At 40.5% G+C, this 25,868-nt stretch overlaps 3 protein-coding genes across 6 annotated transcripts; 1 reads left to right on the forward strand and 2 right to left on the reverse strand.

Moving 5' to 3' along the window:
- Window positions 1-2,352: 2,352 nt before the first annotated feature.
- On the reverse strand, window positions 2,353-21,556 carry NPB (neuropeptide B). Its single transcript, XM_001379652.4, has 3 exons — window positions 21,309-21,556; window positions 2,763-3,260; window positions 2,353-2,586 (listed from the first exon to the last, which is right to left on the reverse strand). Exons 2-3 carry the CDS (start codon window positions 2,997-2,999, stop codon window positions 2,458-2,460), a joined length of 366 nt encoding a protein of 121 aa, XP_001379689.2. The 5' UTR covers window positions 3,000-3,260; window positions 21,309-21,556; the 3' UTR covers window positions 2,353-2,457.
- ANAPC11 (anaphase promoting complex subunit 11) lies at window positions 6,425-22,476 on the reverse strand. Of its 4 annotated transcripts, none has more exons than XM_016430714.2 (3): window positions 22,308-22,476; window positions 19,320-19,446; window positions 6,425-7,062 (listed from the first exon to the last, which is right to left on the reverse strand). In XM_016430714.2, exons 2-3 carry the CDS (start codon window positions 19,426-19,428, stop codon window positions 6,917-6,919), a joined length of 255 nt encoding a protein of 84 aa, XP_016286200.1. In that variant the 5' UTR covers window positions 19,429-19,446; window positions 22,308-22,476; the 3' UTR covers window positions 6,425-6,916. The 4 variants fall into 4 exon arrangements, with proteins under 4 accessions (XP_016286200.1, XP_007482917.1, XP_016286201.1 ...); XM_007482855.3 differs by lacking the exon at window positions 22,308-22,476 and adding an exon at window positions 21,290-21,418; XM_016430715.1 differs by lacking the exon at window positions 22,308-22,476 and adding an exon at window positions 20,927-20,947.
- On the forward strand, window positions 21,560-25,445 carry ALYREF (Aly/REF export factor). Its single transcript, XM_007482854.3, has 6 exons — window positions 21,560-21,878; window positions 22,325-22,456; window positions 23,874-24,021; window positions 24,608-24,671; window positions 24,771-24,948; window positions 25,150-25,445. Exons 1-6 carry the CDS (start codon window positions 21,639-21,641, stop codon window positions 25,162-25,164), a joined length of 777 nt encoding a protein of 258 aa, XP_007482916.1. The 5' UTR covers window positions 21,560-21,638; the 3' UTR covers window positions 25,165-25,445.
- Window positions 25,446-25,868: the final 423 nt, after the last annotated feature.

Here is a 25,868-nt window from a genome sequence, read left to right on the forward strand (position 1 = left end):
AGTCCCCCTCTTCCCAGCACCCAAGGACACTTTTTGCATGCCTGCCCCACTGCCCAGTCACCCAAAGCAAGCACTTTCCCCCTCAACTTTCTCTGGTTATGTGTATGTGTGTGTGGGAACAGCTCACAGATGGCTTTAATTTGCCCTCTGGGCACTCAAACTGGACAAAGGTTTGCCAACCATGCTCTAGAGTAGGTTCCCAGGAATGAGATTGCTGGGTATGAATAGTTTAGTAACTTTTCTCCCTTGAGTCCAAAATGTTTCCCAAAATTGTGATGCCATCCTTATTTCCTCCCTCTCTCACCCACTTATCCAGTTTATCATCTTTCCTTGCAAAAAAATCTATCATTTAAGTCTCCCTTCCATTCAAACAACCATTTATTACTCTAGTTCATGTCTCCAACATCTCTCACCTGTTTTATAACAACAGTCTCCTAACTGGTTTCACTGACTGAAGTTGCTACCTACCTCAATTCATCCTCCACCAAATGATTTTCCTAATGTACAAGTCTATGGCAACCTCTTCCTCCTATTTTTAATTGATTAGCTCTAGGATCAAATACAAACACCTCTGGCATTTGAAACCCTTCTTAACCTGACCCCAACCCTCCTTTTCTAGTATTTTTTGCACATTATTTTATATTGCACATTATTTCCCTTGACTTACATTCCATTTCCCAAACCTCTATGAATCTGAGGGAGATGCCCTGACTCTATGTCAGAATCTCTCATTTCCTTCAAAACTCACGCTTCTGGCTGCTAGTGACATCCCTCCAAATTATGTTGTGGCTATTTTCCATATCCCTTATATATTATAAATGTATACACACACACACACACACACACACACACATATATGTACTTGTCTTCCCTCCTTGAGGTCAAGGACTGTTTCACTTTTGTATTATTTTTTCAGTCTGAAAAGTCTGGCATAGTGGAGACCTAATAAATACTTGTTGACTGATTTCAGAATGGTTAGACCTAGTCACTGTTTCTCCAACAGAAGTCCATGTGTCCAGTTTTTCAGTTCCTCCAACATTATTTACATTTTTATGATTCTTGCTAATTTGATAATTTTAAAAAAGATTTTAAATTTGTGGCTAATATGGAAATGTTTTGTATGATTTCACATGTAAAATCAGTATCATATTGCTTGCCTTCTCAAATAATGAGGGAGGGAAGAGAGAATTTGGAACTCAAAAAAAATTTTAGTTAAAATTTTATATGTAATTGGGAAATATTTAATGAAATAAAGCAAAAATGTGTCCAAATAAAATTTAAAACTAACAAAAAGTTTTAGTTTTCATTTCTTGTTAGTGATTTGTAGTATTTTATATGGTTGTTGATAGTTCACATTTCTTCTTTTGAAAACTATTTGTATCCTTTGAGATTTCTATCTACTGAAGAATGGATGTTTTTTCTTTTAAAATGTATGTATTCATTCCATATGTATTCTACTCTATCTGGCTTTAATCTGAGATACTTGAGGCTATGATTTTTTTTTCAACCTGACAGTTTATCTTCTTATTCTAGCTGTACTGATTTTATTTTTGCAAAAATGTTTAAGTTTTCCCTTTTAAAGGCCAAATCTAAAGGTGTCAGAGGCATGACTTGAATTTCACTTTATCTACCAACACCATCCCATTTCATATTAAATGTTTTCATCACCAGGCAAATTTCATTTGAATTAGAAGAGAATTTGGTCTAACTTGCTCCTCCTACAAATGAGAAAACTGAGGGTGCAGTAAGTAAAAAATGACTTACCCAATTTCACAATGTAGACTTGAGATAGAATTTAAACCTGGTTTCTGATTCCAAATCTAGTATTCTTTCCATGGCACTCCATTACCTTTCATAAATTCTTTCCCTTCCTTGTAAGAGGTTCCTGTCACCCTAAGATTGAGTCTTCTTCCCCTTTCTGTTTATTTTCCTCAAAAACAGCTGATCCAATGTCACTTGAGTGCAAATTTTCTCTTTCCTAGCAATATTTGCATATTAAAGAGTTTGCCAGAAAAGGGCAGGGAAGCGAGAGAGATTCCTCCAAAAACCACAGCCCAAGCTCTCAAAATCTCCCAAGACAGAGCCAGTGCCAGAGCCAGAGCCAGAGCCCAAGATGTGTGTGAGAGACAGGAATGAAGACACAAAGATAATGTGTGTGAGAAAGACAGAGACAGACTGAGGGACAGAGAGATAGAGATGTATGTGTGAGGCAGACAGAGATACAGAGACAAAGAGACAGAGAGAAAATGGAGAGGGCTGAATCAGAACAAGAAGGGGATCTAATCTCATCTTGGAGCTTCAATCCTCACCCCTCTTTCGGCCCCCAGAAGCTAACACACAGAGACTTTGCAGTTGGCTTATTTGTTCACTTTATTTATTCTGGGGTGAGAAAGGGTAGGAAGTGGGCTAAGACGTCACCATTTCCATCCAGCCCGGGGATGGCTGGAGCCCGAGGCCTCAGGTACTCAGACAGTCAGCAGAATCCAGAGATAGGAAAACATCTGCCTTACATTGGAAAGTCCCGAACCCATCCGGGAGCAGCTCGCAGCTCTGCAGATTGGGAGCGACCTCCTTCACACACACCGCCTGGGGAAGACGAGCCTCTCTCCAGCCACTGTTCTGGAGAAGGAACGCTCCTCCCTTCCCTCCTTTATCACCCACTCCAACTATCTGGACGGTCCCGGGGCACCCCCGCCCTCTGGCCCCTCTCAGGTCACCCCGCCTTGCCCCATCGCGGGGCGCCGCAGTCGCCCAACACTCACGAGGCTCCGAAGGCTGGTTCGAGGCTCTCGAAAGGCGCTGCCTCCAGTGTCTCCGGCGTCCTGCACCGGGTCGGAGCGCCGGGAATACGGAGAACGCCGGATACCAGACAGCAGCCCCGATGCCCGGCCAACCGAGTAGTAGCTGGGGCCAGCTGACTGCTTGTACCAGGCGTGCCCAGGTGGCAGCAGCAGGAGGCAGAGCACCAGGCTGACCACGAATTTCCTGGAGGGAGGCATTGGGGAGCGCCGGTGAAACGACTCACGACGGCCGAGCTGTGGGACACTCTACTCCAGGACCAGAAGCTCTGAGCCTTGGGGGGAGCCCGACTGCTCCTTATATTGGCAGTGGTGGTAGCGGTGGTGGCGGAGGCGGAGGAGGGCCTGGGGGCTCTGAGCCTTCCCTCACCCCACACCGGGGAAAGGCAGGTGGGGAACCAAGCGAAGAAAGGTGGGAGGGCGCCTGCGGGGGCGGAGCCAGTCTCCACAGCACCACCTCAACTGGGGGAGAGAAGAGGGTGTCAGGCAGGAGTGGGGTGAAATTCTTTGCTCCCCTTCAAAGTCGGGGAAACTCCTGGCAAAAAAAGGCTTGGAACTTGGGAGTCCTGGCCATCTCCCAAGGTCACCACTCCCTGGAGCTGCCTCACCATGCTTCCCCTCCCCCTGGTTCAGAATCTGGAGCCTGAACCTTTCACATCTAATAGCTCAATGAACATAAGGGCATCAGGCACCCTCTACACGGACAAGCTATGCTTAGGGCCCAGGTATGTACTAAGCTAGATGACCTTAGAACCTAGTACCATCCCAGTCTCCCTAAATATGGTTTATATTCTGCCTGTTTTCATTCACCCCTTTTACTCAAGCAAAAAAATCAAAGACCACTTTTCCTTGTGAAAGCTGCACACTATTTAAAATGGAAAAGGTGTGACCCTGGGCAAGTCACTTGACCCCCATTGCCTAGCCCATACCACTCTTTTACCTTGGAACCAATACACAGAATTGACTCCAAGACGGAAGATAAGGCTGTAAATAAATTAATTTAATTTAATGGAAGAGGACCTCAAGTATTTGGAGTGTGGTCTAACTTTGCTAGCCCTAGGAACCCTCAACTCATTGCCAGGAAAGGCAAATGGCAGAAACATGGTCTGGGAGGTGTCAGGGGCAATGGTGCCAAAGGTGGCCTAAGAAGGGCTGGCTGCTGACCAAACTCTACAGCAAGAGCTGCCCAACGAGGATGTCCTTACAGAGTAGGTGATGGAAAGGGGCAGAATTAATGCATAATTTGAAGTGAAAAGAACAGCACCCTCCAGACACCAGCATTTAAAAGACCCGTAAACAATTGGCATCAGGAAGAGTCTAAAGAGATCCCCAAAGCTTTGCAGATTGTTTCTCGTCAAGGGAGGAAAATCTATTTGGGCTAGTGATGACTAAAAAGGACAAAGGAGTAAGGTAGACAAAAAAGGAAATTCTTAGTAGAACAAGAACAAAGACCTTTCTGGAGTTGGTGCCACTTCCTGGGATTCCAGAGAAGAAAGGGGTGACTGAGAATATAACAGCCAAGGCTTGGGAATCCCACACTGCTGAGGCGACCCATATCTGAAAGATGTTTTTAAGATTTGGAGGGAGAAGAGCAGTGAAGTGGCACAGTGCATAGAGAGCTGGGCCTGGAATTGGGAGGATCAGGATTCAAATTCGGCCTCAGACACTTCTTAGCTACCTTGCCCAGGCAAATTCCTTAATTCTGTTTGCCCAGCCCTTGCCTTTCTTCTCTTGGTAACAAAGGTAAGGGTTTTAAAGGGGGGGGGGGGACTGGGGGCAGAAGGAGATGGTTTTCTTCAACTATCCTTACACAAAATCCAGGGTTATAAGGCTGATAAAACCTGGGTTACCACCTTTTTTTTGAGGGGGGGGGGGGGCAAAGGTATTCAGTACTATCTAAAGACAATTAAATGCACCCTGCATTTAATAATAAGCACAGGCTTACTTTAAGTGTCCTGTGAAACACAAAATGTTTGAAAGGACTTCCCCATTGAGGTGCTTACAATTTTTGTCAGATTATATTTTTTATAGCTTCCCTGGGGAAAGTAATGCTTCCAGCTGTCATGTTATGACTCGGGAAACATCCTCCAGCAACCTAGCATTACTGGCACCTGTCTAGCCTGCTTAGTAAAGGTTATCTGAACTCTGAAGAAGAGACAGTGAGAGTGGAAAATAAGCTCTATGTATAAGCAAGCTGAACTAGATTATCTCTAAAGTACTTTTTTTCTTCCATTTCTAACATTCTATGATTCTATAATGCCACAAGGCTGAAAATGACTATGATGTAAAGAAAGATAACAATGAACCATTTGACAAGCTAGTGTGCTGGTGCTTATCTGTAATCCCTGGCATTAGGGAGGCTGAGGCTGGCAGATCCATCTGAGCTCTTATGCTCACAAGAATGGGTTTAGGTCCATGAATTTTAAGTCCACACAAAATTGGGAAACTTTTTAAGGGAAAAAAAAAAACTTCACATTTCTGTTCGTTGCAATATCAATATCAAGTGACCAGTCATTATCAGACATGTCCAATATATTGATTTCACTTTGTAATAATGTTACAAGGGAGGGTTTTAATGGTTCAGGTGCTATTGACAAGTTAAGATATGAATAAGAACATCAATAAAATAAAAGAAATATAGGGGGAAAAAAGCTTGAGTGGCTGATGTGGTTTCAAAGAATCACATATTTAGAAATGGAAGAGGCTTTACAGGTCATCTAGTTCAACTCCCACATTTTACAGATAAGGAAACCAAGGCACAGAGATTTGTATCCAGGGTCATCATCTGATGAAGCAGAATTTGAGCCCAGGCCTTCCTGACTCCCAAGTCTTATTCACTATGCCACAGTAGTTTCCTTTAAAAAAAAAATTCTTATCTTCTGTCTTAGAATCAATACTGTGTACTGGTTCCAAGGCAGAAGAGTGGAAAGGGCTAGACAGTAGGGGTTAAGTGACTTTCCCAGGGTCACACAGCTAGGTCAGATTTGAACCTAGGACCTCTTTTCTCTAGGCCTGGCTCTCAATCCACTGAGCCACCCAGCTGCCCCTTTCCTTTCCTTTTTTTTACAAAATATTTTTATTTTCCCAACTACATGAAACAATTTTCTATGCACGCTCTCTGAAACCATAAGATCCAAATACCACACAATCTTTCAAAAAGTCCTGGCTTAGAGAGGTTAAGGCTTGAACATGAGACTCCACACATTCAGGGCATGCCTTCTACAATGAGCTACTTCTAATTTTTCTTATTCTATTTATTGCGGAGTTCATGGAGTCATTTGGGGGTAGAAAGTCTATCTTCATTTAAGTCCAATTTCTCTCTCCAAATATTCTCATCCTAGAGTATTCACCACTCTCTGAAAAAAACCTTTTTCCATTCTGCCAATAAAAACTTCTCTGAAGTCTGAGAATTCCCTTCTATTCCCTTAGATATTCCCTTATACATACTGGAAATTAAGCTATTTGAGAATGCTGTGCATGTAAAAATAGCTACTGTCTCATCCACAGCAAGTCCTAGGCACTCACTTGTGCCTCTCCTAGTGTTTGTGTCTTCTTACCTGTTTAATGTATATTAAAAAGCCCTAAAGCAGCAGTAAGTCTCCCCTTGTTTTAACAGAGGAACTCACTGGTATTTCACAGAAATGTTTATTCATGAGTATTTTCATATCAAGACACATCAGAGGCTCTTATAAACCTATCAAATGAAGAACTGAGGACCCCTAGGGGCCTTTAGCAAAGCTCAGACAGTTTAATGAATTTTAGTTCTCAAGATAAAAAGTGTCAACATTGACAATGGAAAAAAACAAAATCAAGTCCAGTCCTCTTTCCAACCCTCTTATAATCAAAGAAGCCTAATCCTGTGAACCACTCCAGCTTCTATCTGATGAAGAGGGAGGGATTAAACACATCAGAGGAAGAAAGGTGTCTATGTGCCCACCCTTTCCCCCTTGTCCTTCCTATTACGTGAGTGGTCTCAAAGTTCCTGTCAAGAGGATCAAGGCCTACAGAAGTGTAAAAATGATCTCTTATTGTGGCTTGGGAAGGGGATCTATAAGCCCAAGGTCACAGAGTTCTTCACCACATGACAGGTAGAAGGCAGACATCACAGCAGGTATCAGTCACTCCTTGAACTTCCATTCCTGTCGACACATAGGACAATGCTGTTGTACTTGCTGAGAATTAAGCCACTTGAGAATGCAGTGCATATGGAAACAGTGTGAACACTGTCCCCAAACAAGGGGGCAGTCATCCCCAGGCACCTTACCTGCCATTAAAAAAAAAAAATTTTTGATTTAGGAAGGAAGAAACAAGTTTATAATCTAAAAGTTATCATAGACTACATTTCAACCTTTATCTGTAACTCAAACATTTATTCAGTACCTACTATGTGCAAGGTTATAAACTAAGACTCTTTGAGAGCCCAGTTCCCAAAACTTATTCTCATTATAAACTGGGTCTTTTTTGGAGGAAGAACTTCAAAATACTCTGAAATGAGGTATTAGGGGGCAGCTGGGTGGCTCAGTGGATTGATAGCCAGGCCTAGAGAAAGGAGCCCCTAGGTTCAAATCTGCTCTCAGATACTTCCTAGTTGTGTGATTCTGGACAAGTCACTTAACCCCCATTGCCTAACCCTTACTACTCTTCTGCCTTGGAACCAATACACAGTATTAATTCTAAAACGGAAGGTAAGGATTTTTAAAAATAACATAAAATAAAATGGGGTAATAGGAACAAGAAATCTTGCCTCTGCCTTTAATTCAAAGTTCTCCCATCTAGAAATTAGGGAAAGTAGCTTAGCCCTTTAGTTACATTCTAGAGAATAAACACAAATACAAATAACTATATAAAAACAAACACAAAAATATTATTACAAGGGATCATCTGGAGAATTTCCTTGGCTCCCATTTTTCTGGATTCAAAAACTGACATTTTCTGCCTCCAACTCTAGTCAGAGTGTTAATTAAGTTAATAACAATGAGTTGAAGGAACTGAAGCCATTTTCCTGGAAAACAAAGACTTGGTGGAAGACATGCTTGCCTTGAAACTGATAATATCACTTCTAAGACAAAAGGTAAAGATTAGAATTTTTAAAGCACTATAAATTATTTATAACCATATGAAAAATTCTTTCTAATCATTTAATTAGAGAAATGCAAATAATGATAAATTAAGCTCCCAATTTTCCCCTGGAGAGATAGGGGACTATGATTATAATATGTAGCTATTATGGTCAGATATGGTTAACTGGATGTTTTTGCAATCTCTTGAGCCCCACTACAATCATGTAATTTTTTTCTTTGCTTAATTATTTGGGTTTTTAGCTATTCTCTATAAACTGACTATTAGATATTTCAAATTAAAAACATAAAGAAAGGCAATTTTGAAAGATTTAAGAACTATGATGATGCAATGGCCAAGCTCGATTCCAGAAGATCAGTGATAGTAAAGACTACCTACCTCTTAATAGACGAGATTCAAAATAAGGCATGCATTTTATTTTTTTTTTTTGAGGCAAATGGGTTAGGCGACCTGCCCAGGGTCACTAAGCTAGTAAGTAGCTGAAGTTGGATTTTAACTCAGGTTTTCCTGACTCCAAGCCCAGTATTCTATCAACTGTGCCACCTAGCTGCCAAGACGTACCATTTGACATGATCAATATAGGAATTTGTTTTGCTCAGGTATGCAAATTTGTTATAAAAGCTCCCTCCATACCACACCCCATTTCAACTTGGGGTGGGAAGGAAGTTGGAACAGGGTAGCAAAAAGAACTTCACAAAAACAAAATAAAATGGGCATTTTCATACACAATATAGTAAAATAGAAAAAGAGGCTAACTCACACACTAAACTACAAATATCTCTAATGAACAATTTGTTTTCTTTTAAAATATAATAAACTGAGTATACACAACTACAACAATGTACACAGGAAGGACAACTAGAAAACAAATGAAAATTAATTTTGTGAAATTGTAAAGAAAAAGCTTGGCCCCAAAGACATATGAAAAAATACTTCCTCCATGATGACAGCAGTCCATAGGTATGAGACAATGCCTATAAAAGCAATTTTTTTCAATGCTAATTTGATGGATGAAGTAGAATCTTGAAGTCACATTCTTTTGCATTTCCCTTCATGAATGTGAAAATTAATAAAAATGAGAACATAATAACCTGGGAGTAGAAGCATCTCCTTAGTCCTGCTTCCAGTCCAGCCCTCAAAGCCTTCATCCAGAGACACAGCTCCCACAGAGAAAGGACCATATCGACTAACTACCAACTAATTGATCCTCACAGGGTCTGCCTAACTGAAGTAGCAAGTCCCTTAGGCAGGAAGCAGCATGGGCCAGCAAGACAAACAATGCCCACCTTTACCACCATCTCTTCTCAAAACCCAATGCAGATAGTCCAGGATTCTAAACCCAAAGACCTAGGGAATAGCAATACTTCCAGCTCAGTGTCTCCAGCCACAATCCTAGAAAACAGTAAATGTGGAGATACAGCCTGACAGGTAGGACAGCCACAGCTACTAAAGACCCAGAAATGAAAGTTCCTGACACCAAAGACTTTGGCACTGTTGACATTAGAAATCAATATGATTCTCAGTAGAAATGACAGTAATAAAGTATTACCATCTGTTTTGTCCTTGTACTTTAAGAATGGTATCAGGGGGAAAAAAATTTTTTTAAAATAAAGAATGGCATGGGGGAGGGGCCAGGGGATGCCTTTCCATCTGGCTTGTAACTTCTTCCATTGTGTTCTCATGACCCACTTTCCTTCTTAAATAGTGAGCTCTTTGAGACCAGCTTCTCATCCTGTATCACAGGTACTTTTAGCACATAGTATTTAATATATGCTTTATTTATTTTTTCTCAGTTATTTTTTGGGAAATGCCTATTCATATCCTTTGACTATTTATCTAAAGAAGCTATTAGGTGGAACAGTGAAGTCTGGAATACCTGACTTCAAGTGTGGCCCAAGATACTTCCTAGCTTTGTGATCCAAGGCAAGTCATTTAACCTCAGTGTCCTCAACTGGAAAATGGGGAAAATATATCAGATAAATGTAATGCAAAGATTTTTTTTTCTCAGTTAAATTTATCAAATTTAATTGAAATGATTTTTATATGCAAAATTTTAATTTTTGTGATTAAAATTGTCAAATTTATCTCCTAATCCTCTTATCCCTTGTAAAGGGCTCTTCCCTGTCTAAAGCATGGGAAAAGTATCTTCTTTTCATTTCTCTAGTCTGTTTATACTATAACCTTTTATTTCTAGGTCATTTATTCTTTTGAAACTTTATATAGGATATGGTATGAGATATTTATCTAAACAAAAGGTCTGAGGGGGTCTGTGAACTTGGATGGGAAAAAAATTACATCTTTATTTTCAGTCATCTCTAATTAAAATTTAGCAATTCATTCAATTGTGATTAAAAAGAAAAATCATTAACTATTGTAAGTTCATAAGCTTCACTAAATTGTCAAAGGGGTACATGATGGACAAAAAAAAAGGATCCTTGATGTAAAGATTTCTGCTAGAGTGCTTTCTAATTTTTCAAGGATTTGTTTACATCAGCAGTTGGAGGTCTTAGGGTTTGTTCAACATTATACACATATTTATTTGCTTCTACCTGATCTGTTCTGTTTATCAACTTTTCTCATTTTTAGCCAATACCAAAGTATTTTGAATATTTATTGCTTTGTAACATGGTTTGTGGTCTTGTATTGCTCAGCATGCTTCCTTCCTGATTTCTTTTTTCCATTATTTCCTTTGAAATTCTTGTTTCTTCAGAAGAATTATCGTAACTTTGTTTAATTCTATAAAGTAATCCATTAATAGTTTCATGAGTATGGTAACCTGCAAATTAAGGTAGTATGGGAGGGGGAGGGTCCATGGCCAAAGCATGAGTAATAAATATGTCTCTGCTATTTATTTTCCTTTATCTCTATAAAGAATACTTTGTAGTTTTTTTTCAAAGAATTCCTGTGTTATGTCTTAGCAAATGGACTCCCAAATATTTTATACTTTCTGCACTATTTTAGAATGGGATTTCTTTTTCTGTCATGCTTCGTAGTAACGAACAGAAAAGTTGATGACTTTTGTGAGTTTATTCTACATATTGTTTTGTTTCTATTAATATTTTAGTTGACTCTTTAGAATTTTCTAAGTCATCATATATCAGGACAGCTAAGTAGAGTGCCAAGCCTGAAGTTAGGGAAGACTCATCTTTCTGAGTTCAAATCTAGCCTCAGACACTTACTAGCTGTGTGATAAGCAAGCCACTTAAACCTGTTTGCAAGAGTTAGACATGAATGAATAAAATAATTTTTTATACCAAGTCATTAACAAGTATTTATTAAACTTTTTTAGTCTGTGCCTAGAAATAGGGGTCAGACAATGAAAATGCATAGATAGGAGATTTGTCTTTCGAGAGAACAGAAAGGAGACTAATGTCACAGAAATGAAGACTGGAAAAGGAAGAAGGAGTTAGGTTATGAAGGACTTCAAATGCCAGAAGATTTTCAATTTGATCCTGAAGGAGAAATTGGAGTTTATGGAATAGAAGGGTATTTGGGGGAACAAGGAGGGTGAAATGATCGGATCTATCCTTCAGGAAAATCAATGAGTTTTTGGGTTATCTCTTTGCAATCCAACACAGGTTTCAATCATTAATCGTTTCCTTCTCCTTCTCCCTACACAAAGCTCAACTGATAATTGGCTCTAGCTATCTAGATAACAATCTATAGCTATGGCCCTGACAACTACATTAGATGTCCATAGATTTCCTGTAAAATCCTTGCTACTGCAAAACAAACAGAAATCATGATTATTTTAATTCAAGTAGGAAAAAACTTTTCACAATATACAATACCATTCCTAAGAACACTGGAATAAATAGATCGTTCCTCAAAATGATAAATAGCATCAATCTAAAGCCATTAGCAAGAATTATGTCTAATGGGGGATAAATGAGAAGTCTATAAAATAAAATCAGAGTAAAGAGCAAGAATTATTGTATTAGAAATGCTATCTATAGCAGTAAGAGAAGAAGAAACTGAAGGAATTAGAATATTCAATAAAGAAAACAACTATCATACCTTGTAGATATGATGCTATACTTAGAGAATCCAAGAGAAAACCAAAAAACTAATTGAAACAATTAACAACTTTAGCAAAGTTGGAGGATATAAAACAAACCCACAGAAATTATCATCATTTCTTTATATTCTCAATAAGTCCAACAGTCAAGAGATAGAAAATAAATCCTATTTAAAATAACTGTAGAGCAGACTGAATTGCTTGCCAGCTCTGTGAAGGGGTGGGAAGAAGGCAGGGAGATCATTTGGATCATATAACTTCAGAAAACTGATGTGGAAATTTGTTATTAAAATAAAAAAAAATAATAATAAACAATTTTAAAAAGTAAAGTAAAATAACTGTAGACAATATAAAATACTTGGGAGTCTACCTGCCAAGACAAACCCAGGACCCACATGATCACAACTACAAAATATTTTTCACAGAAATCAAATCAGAGCTAAACAATTGGAAAAACATAAATTGCTCATGGGTAGGCTAAGCCAATGTTAAAAATGACAATTCTACCGAAATTAATATACTTATTTGGTGCCATACCAAACAAACTATCCAAAAATTATTTCATAGAACTAGAAAAAATAATTTAAAATTTTATCTGGAAGAACAAAAGGCCAAGGATATCAAGAGAATTAATTTTTTAAAAATCTGCAGGAATGTGGCTTGACTGTACCATATCTCAAACTGAATTATAAAGCAGAAACCATCAAAACAACACATCACTGGCTAAAAAGAAGAGTAATGGACCAATGGAATAGATTAGACACTCAACACACAGTAGTAAATGACCACAGTAACCTGATGTTAGACAAACTCCAAAACCCAAACTTTTGGAAGAAATCACCATTAGACAAAAACTGCTGAGAAAATTAGATAATAGTATGATAGAAACTAGGCATAGATCAATACCTCATCCCATATACCAAGGTAAAGTTAAAATGGATGCATGATTTAGAAATAAAGGGAGAAATCATAAACAAATTAGGTGAGCAGAAAATAGTTTACACCTTTTAGACCTATGGATAAGAGGATTTATGGCCGAACAAGGCTGAACATTAGAAGATATAAAATAGATAACTTTGATTATATTAAATTAAAAATAATTTGCATAAACAAAATCAATATAATCAAGATTAGAAGGGAAATAGAAAACTGGGGGAAAATTTTTATAGCATGTTTCTGACAAAGGCCTCATTTCTCAAATACATAGATAACCGAGTCAAATTTATAAGACTACAATGCATTCTCCAATTGACAAATGATAAAGGATATGAACAAGTAGTTCTCAGATGAAGAAATTAAAAATGTTCTTTAATCATGAAAAAATGCTCTAAATCACTATTAGAGAAATGTAAATTAAAACAACTCTTGACATACCACCTCACACCTATCAGACTAACATAACAAAAACAGAAAATGATAAATGTTGGAGGCCATGTGGTAAACTGGGATACTAATAAATTGTTGGTAGCGCTGTGACTATAACCATTCTAGAGAACAGTTAGGAACTGTGCCCAAAGGGTCATTAAGTGTGCATACTTTTTGACCCAGAAATACAACGATGGGATCTGTATCCCAAAGCGCTCAAAGATAAGGGAAAATATTTTTTAGCAGCTTTTTTTGTGGTGGCAAAGAACTAGAAACTTGAAGGGATGTTCTTTATTTGGGGAATGGTTGAACAAGTTGTGGAATAGGATGGCTATAATGGAATACTACTGTGTCATGAGAAATGATAAACAAGATGACCACAAAAAAAAACTTGGATGATCTAGATGAAGTGATGAAAAGAGAAGTGAGCAGATCCAGGAGAACGTTGTACACAGTAATAATTGTATACAATGATCCACTGTGAATGACTCAACTATTACCAACCAGGCAGGGATCCAGGACAACTTTAGACAAAAAAGACTATCTGCTGTCACAGAAGGAACTAATGGAATCTGAAGCAGTCTAAAGCATTCTTCACTTTATTTCCTCTATGAATTTTTCTCCAGTGTAAGCAATATGTGTCTTGTTTCCCAACATGACTAATATGAAAATATGTACTGTATAACATGTGTATGATCTTTACCATATTATTTATTTTCCTCGGGTGGAGGGAAACATTAGGAAGGAGAGAATAGGGACTGCAAAATGTCAAGAAATTATGATTTAAAATTGTAATGAAGTAATCTGGAAAAATTTGAAAAAAGAAAAAAGATAAACCACAATGAAAATAAACAAAAAAAAATCCCCTTGCTCTTGGGAAGAGGTGGTGTGTGCATGACTACACACAGCAGCCTTTCTATTATTTCCATTTTCTGCCTCCTGCAACGATTATTATGTGTGATTAAAACTCTCTATTGTAATAAAAAGGGAGGGGAGGAGTCTTGATTGCTGTTTTGTCTGTCTTTTTTGGTGAATCTAATAGGAGTGCTGGTTTCAGGGATCTTAATGTCCTCCCTACCTCCTAAGTTGGTGCTGTGAATCTGGAGAGGATTGCCAGGGTGCTTCAGGAATTTTAGAAAGTCCCAGGCGAACATATACTGCTTAACCATCCTTGTTCTCCTAACTCCTGGGAAGAGCAGACTCTGACACTTGCTGCTCCAACAGGCTAGAGACCCCAGTTCACAATTCTGGCTTCTTTACTCCACTTAAAGTATCCACAGGCTTCCAGCAGTTTTCTTGTGTAGTTCTGCCATTTCTCTTTGGTTTTATCATTCTTCCTTCTGATGCATACAAAAAAATTTTCTGGATTGTTTATAGGAGAGCTGGGTTCCTCTAGGACTTGTCCACCTTACCAAGAACTGTTCTCCAAGCAATTTGGAACTATGCCCAAAGAGCTATAAAACTGCATGTACCCATTGATCCATCAATACCTCTACTAGGCTTGTATCTCAAAGAAAGAAAAAAAAAAGAGAGAAAAGGACCTATTTGTACAAAAATATCTTTAGCAATTCTTTTTGGAATTGAAAGTGAGGGGATATCCTTCAACTGAGGAATGGCTTAACAAATTATGGTATAATGATTGTACTGGACCACTAGTGTGCTATACGAAATGATGAGCTGAACAATTTCAGAAAAACCTGAAAACGTCTATAATGAACTGAAGAATGAAGTGATTACAACTAGAAGAATATTGTACACAGTAATAGCAATATTGTACAATGATCAACTATGAAAGCACTATTCTCAGCAATACAATGACCCAAGACAATTAAGGATTTGTGTGCTTTTTATTATATAGGGTTATATATATAGGGTTTTGGTTTTATATGAGTATGCTTTCACAACAGGACCAATATGGAAATGTTTTATATAATCATACTTGTATAACTTAGATTAAATTGCTTACCACCTCAGGGAAGGGGGAGGGAAGGAAGGAAAGGAGAGAATGTGGATCTTGTAATTTCAGAAAATGTATGTTAAAAATTTTATTAAGTATAATTGGGAAAAAATTGAATATATTATTTTTTAAAAGAAGTATTCTCCAACTAGATAAGACTATAATCTTAATGAGAGAAGAGAGCTTTCATATCACAGTATAAGATTTAAAATTTGCAGTAACTTCAGCTATTAATGCCCTCAAATTTTCTCATTAGACAAGTGAGAAAACTGAAGCCCAAAGATTCTAAATGATTTTCCCATAATCAGTAAGTAGAACACTCTACGTTAAAGGAAGACTGGTTTTCCTCTGAAGTCCTTGAACTCAGTACAATCCTTTTTAAATGACTACCTGATATAGTTAAACTTTATTAACGCCTAGTACAATACCATATATTCAGCAAGCATTAAATAAATGATTATTGAATGAACTCTTGTACTATGACTCAAAGCCAAATTCTGCCTACAGTTGAGCATTCTTTTCACTAAATCACAATAAAAGACAGTAGCAGAAGAATGTCTGCAAAAGTTTTTAACAACTGGCAAATCTAATCAGGGTGGCAGATGGCAGAGGTAGAATAAAAACAGTCAAGATGAACTAGGTAAAAACCAAGGTAGAAGAAATGGTGATTGACTCCATAAAGTAACCAATTCATTCTAGCTAAAGCTCAGAGTTCCAAGGGAATAAAGAAATAAGCATTTATATAGGGCCTATTGATATAGGCACCATGCTAAGGTCTTTTACAAATATTATTTCACTTGACCCTCCTAATAACCCTTGAAAGTAGGTGCTACTATTATTCCCATTTTAGGACTGAGGAGACTATTTTTTTGGTCTAAGGAATGTTTTACACTCAAAATTGCTGAGGATCCCCACAAAACTTTTGCTTTCTTATGTGGATTATCTGGATTATTTATTATTTTATTTATTTTATTATTATTTATCTGGATTATGTGGATTATTTAAATCCTAGCATCATTATGAAAAGGTTTTTCTCTCTTGAGTTGCCCAGAGATCCCTAGGCCATATTTGGAGAACCAGTAAGTCTAAAAGCAGGGAACAGAATGACAGTGTTAAAAGAAATTTGAGGAGGCAGTGAGTACTGTCAGCAAGGAAATCAGGGAAAGCTTCATAAAAAAGTGATAACCTAGGAGCCGCTAGGTAGCTCAGTGGCTAGAAAACTAGGCCTAGAGAGGGTAGTCCCACAGGTTCAAATCTGGCCTCAGAATTCCTAGCTATATGACCATGGGCGAGTCTCTTAAACTCCAATTGCCTAACCTTTACCATTCTTCTGCCTTGGAACCAATGCTCAGTATTGATTCTAAAATGGAAGTTAAGGGTTTGAAAATAAAAAAAAAAAAGCAATATTTGAGCTCATCTTGAATGAAAAGATCTTTAACAGTACAAGATGTAGAAGTGGCAATCTACAGATATAGGGGACATTCTGTGCTAATGAATAGTAGCAGAAGGCAATAAGAGATCAAGGAGATCATCTACCAGTCTAGTTTGGCTAGAATAGAGAGGATGTGAAGGGGAATAAGGCTGGAAAGATAGTCTGGAGCTAGAGAATGGAAGGCTTCCATTCCAGAATTTGTGTTTTTGTGTTGTTGCTCTTTTACTGGATTATACAGTAAAGAAAATTATTTTGGCATTAGTGTGAATGACAAATGAAAGGTTAAGAGACCAATTAGGAGGATATTACATTTCTCCAGATGAGAGGTAAAGATGGCCTGTACCAGGGTAGTTACAGTGTAAATAGTGAGGAGCAGATGGATGTAAGAGATATCTAGGAGGTAGAACTGCCAGAATCTGGTATCTGATTAGATATGGTGAGTGAAAAGGGTCAAACATCACTCTGAAATTTCTAGTGTGGAAAGAATTTTAGTGCATTTTCCATCATTTCAGCTTGATTTTATAACATATATGGTTAATGATTTCCAAAACTTCTAGCTCACATCCCCAAATGATGTGTTTAAAACATGAGGAAAAAAAGTTTTCTCTACCTTAACTAAAGGCTAGAAAAAGGTATTTGCATCAGATTACCAACATCAAATTTTACAATTAAGAGATTAACAAAATTGTGCTACATACTATATCCACTGGTTCAGTTTTAGAAATAACTAACTTTTTAATAAGGCCTCTGAAGTCTATGAGTTCTGCAGTCCTATTTATATTATATTTCTCTTAAACCCAATTCAATTCTAGAATCACTCATGGTCAAGTGGTAGCAATAGAAATAGAAGAAACCAGCTCCCTTATGGAATTCCCAGTATTGTGTGTGGGCAGGGGGACTATCTATTGACAAATAATTAAAATGATGAAGTGAACAATTCAGGAAAGATTTCATGAAAGAGAATTTCATGTGGCCTCAAAGAAGAAGTAGGATAAAAATGCAGCATAATATAGTAGAAAGCATGCTAGATCTGAGTCAGAATAACTTATGTTTAAAAGCCAATTCATAGAAGCACCTGGGTAGCTCAGTGGACTGAGAGCCAGGCCTAGAGATAGGAGGTCCCGGGTTAAAATCTGGCCTCAAACACTTCCCAGCTGTGTGACCCTGGACAAGTCACTTGGCCCCCATTGCCTAGCCCTCACCACTCTTCTGTCTTGGAACCAAACATAGTATTGATTCTAAGGCGGAATAAATAAAAGTCAATTTAGACACTTACTAGCTGTGTGACCCTAAGAAGTAATTTACCTTCTTTGGAGCTTTCTTCCTCATATATAAAATGGATCAAATCCCCTCAGTGACACCTGAGGTCCCATCAATCTCTAAATCTATGGTCCTACAATCTATTAAGGTCCCATGAGGGAAAAAGGAAAAGTATGAAATTTCTCTGATATGCTTAATAGTTCATGGAGGGTATTAATTTAGGAAGAAGAGAAGGAATAGAGGAAAATTAGAAAAAGGAATGAAAACTGAAAAAAAGGTAGGGCACATAAGGACAGTTCCCTAGAGGTTATTCTCCCAAGTGGAATGAGCCAGACTACTATCTCAGTAACAGAACCACACAATCACAGAATCATAAATTATTCAAACAGATAAGAAGATACCTCTCAGTATCCTTTTAAAGAGTACTCCTTTCAACCTAACCCAGTATCTTCTCCTAATGTGGGTGACCATGAGCCAGCCAGTCCATTCACTATTCTGAAGTCTTTTTTCTCAACAGTATTCTACAATCTGTGATGTGAGGCATGATATAATGGAGAAAGAGCTAGCCTTAAAAGTCAGTAAGATCTAGTTAATGTCCCATATCTGATACATATTGATTCTTTGACCGTAGGCAAGACACTAAACCTCTTAGCTGCCCCAAGCAACTCTCCCTAAGACTATAAATTGCAAAGCAGATGGAAGTTCTGCATTGGTAGAAGTTTTCTCATTTGTAGTTTCCTATACTAATGAAATCACAAGTCACAAAAAAAATTCTTTAACAATAATGCTCATACTACCCATCCCATTCAATTTTTTTTTTTAAGAGTGTGAACTTGGTAAACAGTACACTTGATAAACTGTAAAGTACTATACAAATGTAAAACAAGGAGGCATGGCCAAATAGAGTGCACTGGCCCTACAGTCAAAGAGGAATGAGGCAGAAATTACTTCCTCTGCCCCTGTCATGACTCTAAATGACTCAGCCAGGTCATTTAACTTTCCTCACCTGTAAAACAAAGGCAGGCCCTTCGTTTCTGGATCTGTAGTTTTCTTATTCCACACATGCCCTAGATTATGGTTAAAATGCCTGGTTCAAAGACTTCTTTTGACTAAAGAACCAATTAGTTACTTTATTTCATATGTCTAGAGTTAATTTCTTATATTCATTATGTAAAATACACTCATGCACACATCCAAATTAGCTTCTCTTTTCAGTCAAAAGCCCTGATACTTTCTTTGTAAAAGCATCATACCTTTGGTCAACTGTTGAGAAATCCCTTCACCTATGCAATCAGAAATGAGTTCATTCAATGAGTTCATCTTGATTGATTAAATACTAACATAGGAAAAAATCTAAATGAAAAGAAAAAAGTAAAAGCAAGGACAACAGGAAAAGACAGGTACACTCACAGTCTGGGCAGCAGCCATTAAAAGCCATTCGACAAATACCACAATTCTCATCATTGGCAACCCAAAGCCAGGAGGCTACACCATTCCAACACTTAATCTTCACCTTCATGGTAAGTGAGTTTGTAGCCTAGGAAGGAGAAAGAAGATTATCTTGTTGAACAGTTTGGAAAGGACAGAAACTGGGACAGAAGTTAAGGGTGACAATCTATTCAATGGTGAAGGACCTGGGTAAAGATGGTAACTTAAGTATATTGATTATGTCCTTGTATCTCAGAGATTCATAATCAACATCAATCTAGGGGAACCACAGGATATCTTTAAAGGGTAAGAGGCAACTCACCACAAAGGAATAAATGATCTTTTTGCCAAGAAATGGTTTTAGGCTCACAAGAAATACCTTTATCTACTTGAAGTTCAAAAAGACAAAGACAAAGGCCTGCCCCAGAGGAAAAGAATCACCTTCACTTTCTTAAAACATGCCAGATATTTCCAACAAGAAACTTAAAAACACACACACACATAGAAAGGAAAGTTGCAAACAGAGAGCTCTCTATCCATTTAATAGAGTTTTGATTTTGTGATCCATTAAATTATCTCAAAGGGCTTTTTTGAAAAGCACAAAAGTTACCACTTGTATTTAACTTTCACTTTTAAAAAACCAGCTCATTACAAAGCAACAAAACAAAAAGATGGAGGGGAAAAGATGGGTCACTTTCTAAAAGTCTATATTCTGTCTATACTCACTCTCTTCCTTTCCACCTTCCTGTGGGAAAAGGCTGAAGGAAAGTTTTGCACACTAAAAAGATTAATGCCAAAATAATAAAGAAAGCATATTTAATTAAACAAAAACAATAAAATTATTGTATAAATTTAATTCTCCCCTGAAAACCCACTGTTCCCAAAATCCATTCCCAGAGTGTTCTAGATTCCACTACTTCTTGGTATAATGGAGAGAACATTTAATCCAGAATCATCACACTCAGTGTTCCCATCTAGATTTTGCAATACTAGGTTTATGTGATCCTTGTCGTATATTTTCACCTCTCTGAGCTTATTTCTTTCTTTATCTAAAATGGGGACAATAACATTTGGCCTATTTGCTTAATAGGTTTGCCAGAGAAAGATTTCCTGTAAATCTTAAAGGATCATATAAAATGTAAATTTGTAGTGTTAATAAAATGGAGAGACGTGAGATTTGCACAGTACTACCTTGGAATACAACAATGACCCCGAATGAAAGCTCCTTTAAGGCAAAGGTGGTCTTGTATTCCCAGACTCTAGCATCCAACCGGCCTTATTAGATGCTTCGCTAAAGAAAGGGGGGGGGGGGGGCGGTATGAAATCTAAAGAAATCTCCCCTCAAAGCAAAAGGGGGGGACCTTTCCGAGGTCTGCTGCCAGGAAGAAAAGTCAGTCGGGTCCCACCTTAAGCCCAAACGTGAAGGATATGACGCCCCTCCCTGGGTTCTCTCAGTCCTCCTCCCCTTTCCAGGTTCTCAGAAGTCCGTTTCCACACATCTAACTCACACCAGACTTCACCGTATCACTGTCCCTGCACCTCCTCTCCAGAATCTTCACCGGAATTCATACACCCCGCCACACACTCACTCTCTCTCTCCCAGGGCAAGCCTCCTCCCCCAAGACCTCTCATCCCGGAATTCGAACCGGTCCCAAAGTTCTAGCCCGGGTGAGACCCCCCCACCTTCGGGAGTTCCCACCGGAGTCCCAGCCCCTACGTCTCCTCCTACTCCCATTTGGAGTTCCCACCTCCTCGGGAGTTCCCACTTGAGCCCTAGCCCCGCCCCCTCGATTTCTCACCTGAGTTCGAACCCCGTCCGCCCGCGTTCCCTCCCCCGCCCCACCCCACCCCATCGCCCGGCCTCCGGCCTCGCCCCTTCTCCCCACCCCCAGGTACCCCCATTCCCGAGCTCCTAGACCCAGAGGGCTACAGGACCCCTCCCGAGTTAGCACCTCCAGCTCCATTTTGCACCTGAGTTCGTGCCTGTCTCTCGGAGCTCGCGCCCTTCCGTTGACGCCCTCGTGACAAGAATTAAAGGGGCTGTGGAGACGTCCGGAGCAGAGCAAAGTACTCCAGCCAAAATAGAGGACGAGCGAGGTTCCGACGCCGAGCACAGCCAGCTAATGAAACAGGCCCCCGCCTAGCGGTCGACCGCCGGCACCCACCAAACCCCCCGCCCCGCAGCCCGGAGGCAGATCAAGGTTTTTCCGGAAGTGCCCTGAACCTTCGGCCGGGGAGGAAGTGACGCGCCGGCGTGCTGACGCGCGGGGTTCGTGCTGAGGCCCCGATTCCGCGCCCGCCATGGCCGACAAGATGGACATGTCCCTGGACGACATCATTAAACTCAACCGGAGCCAGCGGGGCGGACGCGGCGGGGGCCGAGGCCGAGGCCGGGCCGGGGCCCAGGGCGGCCGCGGTGGCGGGGGCGCGCAGGCGGCCGCCCGCGTGAGCCGAGGCGGGGGGCCCATCCGGAACAGGCCAGCCATGGCCCGCGGAGGCGCCGGGGGCGGCGGCAGGAACCGACCCGCGCCCTACAGCCGAGTGAGTGAGCGAGCCCAAGGAGGGTGGGAGGCCGGAGAGGACCGGGCGGGAAGCCTCGATGCCCGAGGGGGCTGAGCCTTGTGAGGCCGGGGCGGAGGAGGACAAGGAAGAGTGGACGGACCGGGTGCCGGGACGTGGGGGGGTGGGCATGGGGGATCGACTGCGATCACGGGATCGCAGACCCCCCCCTTACCCCACCCATCTCCGAGGTCTTTTGTTTCTTCGGGGCTACCTAGGCCCTAGGCCTGGAGCCTCATGGCGACCCCGCGGGCGGGAACTGGGGCCTGCTTTGGGCGGCGGGAACGTGGGGGCGGGAAGGCGGCCGGCTCCCCCTCTTGCCCCGGGCGGCGGGCTGGGGAGGGCGGGGAAGAGGGAGGAAAAGAGGAACCCACCAGGCCCCCACCGGGGTGGGGGGGACCACTCACCAACCTTTGTATTTATTTCAGCCAAAACAGCTTCCAGATAAGTGGCAACACGACCTATTCGACAGCGGTTTTGGAGGCGGGGCCGGCGTAGAGACCGGTGGGAAATTGCTGGTCTCCAATCTTGATTTTGGGGTCTCAGATGCGGATATTCAGGTAAGGGATATGGAGATTTCCATTAAGTGACTCTTTGGGAGCTAAGTCTCCTACTTGGATCTTGCTTTTTGAGGTTCAACCCCTAAGGCCTATCCCACCCACCCCCCAAGCTTTAAGAAAGGTGGGTGCACCATCACCAGGGATCTACCTTGTCCTGGGGGTGACTTGTCCTTATCTCTCTGTTGAAAAGATTGTGCCCATCCTTTAATGTTTTTGCAATGGCTTAGAGTTCAGGGTACAGTGAAAATAATGGGACTTACCCGTGCAGGGCTGTGAGGACATTGTAGTCGATGTCTTTTACTTCCAAGATAGAGTTAATCTTGTTCCAGGAGGCAAAAATTATTAAGTTGAGCCTGGTTGATTGATGATTGAATTAGGACAGTTTTTTAGGTAATTTATGTTGTGCTGAAAATGCTGGGTTTGTTGAGAGAGGGAGTCTAGTTTTTCTGGGGCTGTTTTATTTTCCTTTATTGCAGCCTTGTAAGCCCAATTGACTCTAAACAAAACATGCCCAGTGTCAGTTCTTCTGTTATTGATAGGAATTTCTGCAAAGCATCTGATTTTAGATTAAATACAAAATAGCACTCTTTTTAAAAAAGAAAGAAACCAACCAGCTCTTGTTAAGAAACTTCTTTCTGGAGAGTAAAACTTTGGAGATTGGAGATGATTTGGGACTGGATGCTAGGCCTTCCTGGGTCACACTTCCTGGAGCCCAGCCATATGGCTTTGCTGTGGGGAGGACAGAGCAAGGCAGACAAGCACTCATGGTGTGTCAACACTCTTTTTAAGGTGGTTTCTGGCATCCACTGGAAACCGCTTTTGGTGAACTCCACTTCCCGCTGTGTGCCTGCGGCCGGAGTATCCCCACACTCTGGGTTCCCTCTCCAACTCCCAGCCTGCCGTGAGGTCAGGGCAGTTTCCATGGCAGCGCTTGACGTCAGACTTTGCGGCAGGCTTGAGTAGGAGGAGAGGGAAACGCAGGTGAGCCAGAATCTGCCTTCTGGGGGTGGGTTGGGGATCAGGTTTACTGAATTAATGGGCCCTTAAATCTGTTCTAGTGGCCTGAAAAGTTTCCCTTGCTCTGTGACCTGGAGATTTTCATCATTTCTTAAAACACTCATTTGTTAAGAGAGTGTTTTGTTGATCTGAAAAGACAGCTGCAAATTATTATACCCCTAACCACTGGGCAAAGCACTCTTTGGCCCATAGCATCATGCGGATGGCATGCCCCAAAGTTGGCAGGATCCCAGACAGGCCCAGCTGCTTTTGGAAGTTGCTATAACACTCCCCACACCCTTTACTCCCTAGATGCATTTTCCCTTTTGGTAACCTAAAATCTAAAGCAAATATTACAGGTATCCTCTTCTTTGGACACTAGAGTCATATTAATTATTTTACTTTTCTTTCCTGATTTCAGGAACTATTTGCTGAATTCGGAACTCTGAAAAAGGCAGCTGTACATTATGATCGGTCTGGCCGGAGCTTAGGAACAGCAGATGTTCACTTTGAGCGAAAAGCAGATGCTCTGAAGGCCATGAAACAGTATAACGGTGTCCCCTTGGATGGTAAGTTGAGCCTTCTATCATTGAAGGGCTGGGTGCTACATTTTGTGGATTGTGGGGCTGTCATCTGCCCATGTAGGAATATGATTTGCCCACTCTGGCCGAGCACACTTTGCATTTGCCCGCTTTGTCTCTCTCTTCCGTTCTGCCACCTTTCGTGCTGCCCCATACATCTGGACCAACCTCTTGTGACCCCCTCCTTCAGATCCTTCCTGAAGATTCACTTCTGTGAGGCCTTCCCAGAACCACCATAGTACACCTCAAAGAACGGGGCTAAATTGATAAAGAAAAAGGTACTGGATCTTTTTCCCACTAGGTCAGCCAGGTGTATTTCCCTCTTTCACCCATATCCACCAAAGAAAAAATTATTGAATATTTGCCCAGTTATAACTTTGTCAAAGAGAAGGTTGGTGGTTTCTCTTGCCATTTGTCTTTCTCAAATATTTTCCAGTCTTTTCCCATGTTTGCATTTAGAATGAGACAGCAAGGACCCCATCCAGTATTATTTGCATGGAGCCTAGAACATTGCTAGCATTATATACTTTTTCCATAGAAAAGCGATTGATGATTCTTTCCCCTTCTCCCATAGGCCGCCCTATGAATATTCAGCTTGTTACATCACAGATTGATACACAACGAAGACCTGCACAGAGGTTAGTTCTTGGTTTTGTGGAATGGAGTCAGGATTCTATAATCTTTTGGGGAGCCATCTCCAGATGTGAGAGTGAACGCTGTTTATTTTTTGCATTTAGTGTAAATAGAGGTGGAATGACTAGAAACCGTGGCTCTGGAGGTTTTGGTGGTGGTGGCGGCACCCGGAGAGGCAGTCGTGGAGGCAATAGAGGACGAGGCAGAGGGACTGGAAGAAATTCAAAACAACAGCTTTCTGCAGAAGAACTAGATGCACAGTTGGATGCTTATAATGCCAGGGTAAGTACCAAGGTAGGTAGGTGGGGGGTGGTAAGTGGTTCTAGAACTGGGTTGGGAATATCCCCTTTCCAACAGCCACTATCTCTCAGAGACAGAGCAAGTCAGATGGTTGAGGTCAAGCATTCTCAGACTTTACCTGAGTTACCTTTTGCTGTGTGTTAGGATATTCTTCTGATAGTGCTTGTTTACTGTTTCTTTCAGATGGATACCAGTTAAACTAGCCAACATATTCCCTGCATGGAACAGGACCCAGGAATCTCATTCTTTACCCTTCTTGCTGGAGGGCGGAGTAGAGGACTGTGGCTCTGCTATCAATGATGGATTTGTTTCTTTTATGTTTCGAAATAGGATTTAAAACTCATGTAAAGGTTTTTTTTTTAATTCTGAAACAGACCTGTTTTGTACCAAGTTATTTTTGGGATAAATTTTACTGGTTGCTGTTGTGGAGGAGGTGGCGTTTTCACCTTTGCCATAATAAAATAGAAATGTGTGTAGAAGTGGAACTGTTTGCTTCATCCCGCTATTAGTGGGCTGTGTACGTGGTGCACCGCTTTCGTGTTTGAGTTGGTATGTTGCTAAGTAGACTGGATGGTTTGGTCTTAAGCCATTCAAAAACTGAATCTTATTTTGAAACCTATTTTTGGTCCAGAGGTGCATAGTGAGGGTCGCGTGTATTTAGAGGTGAGGTTCAAAGGGGGGGGTGGATGGGTTATTTAAAAATGATGATGTATTCAACATGAGACAATGTTGAAATATACTTTTAAGCATGGAGTGAAAGGGGGTTTCAGCCAAGATTAGAAACTGAAACGTTTTTGATAGTTCTTTTTGCTCTGAATCAAATCCTAGAATTTACTTTTTTTTTTAATTTTACAATAATCCTGGCTTTCCCTATTTATTTCATGCTTTATGGAACAAAGAAT

The sequence above is a fragment of the Monodelphis domestica genome, chromosome 2 (genome assembly GCF_027887165.1).
Source record: "Monodelphis domestica isolate mMonDom1 chromosome 2, mMonDom1.pri, whole genome shotgun sequence".
Taxonomy (NCBI): domain Eukaryota; kingdom Metazoa; phylum Chordata; class Mammalia; order Didelphimorphia; family Didelphidae; genus Monodelphis; species Monodelphis domestica.

What these genes read in the sequence shown, in the direction of transcription:
- NPB (XM_001379652.4), bottom strand. Translation starts at nt 2,999, where the DNA reads ATGCCTCCCTCCAGGAAATTCGTGGTCAGCCTGGTGCTCTGCCTCCTG. An exon ending in GAACCAGCCTTCGGAGCCTC is followed by an intron (nt 2,587 to 2,762) that starts GTGAGTGTTGGG and finishes CGTCTTCCCCAG; the next exon opens with GCGGTGTGTGTGAAGGAGGT.
- ANAPC11 (XM_007482855.3), bottom strand. An exon ending in TAATGGCTGCTGCCCAGACT is followed by an intron (nt 7,063 to 19,319) that starts GTGAGTGTACCT and finishes TTTTAATGGCAG; the next exon opens with GTAAGGTGCCTGGGGATGAC.
- ALYREF (XM_007482854.3), top strand. Translation starts at nt 21,639, where the DNA reads ATGGCCGACAAGATGGACATGTCCCTGGACGACATCATTAAACTCAAC. An exon ending in TAACGGTGTCCCCTTGGATG is followed by an intron (nt 24,022 to 24,607) that starts GTAAGTTGAGCC and finishes CTTCTCCCATAG; the next exon opens with GCCGCCCTATGAATATTCAG. An exon ending in CAACGAAGACCTGCACAGAG is followed by an intron (nt 24,672 to 24,770) that starts GTTAGTTCTTGG and finishes TTTTGCATTTAG; the next exon opens with TGTAAATAGAGGTGGAATGA.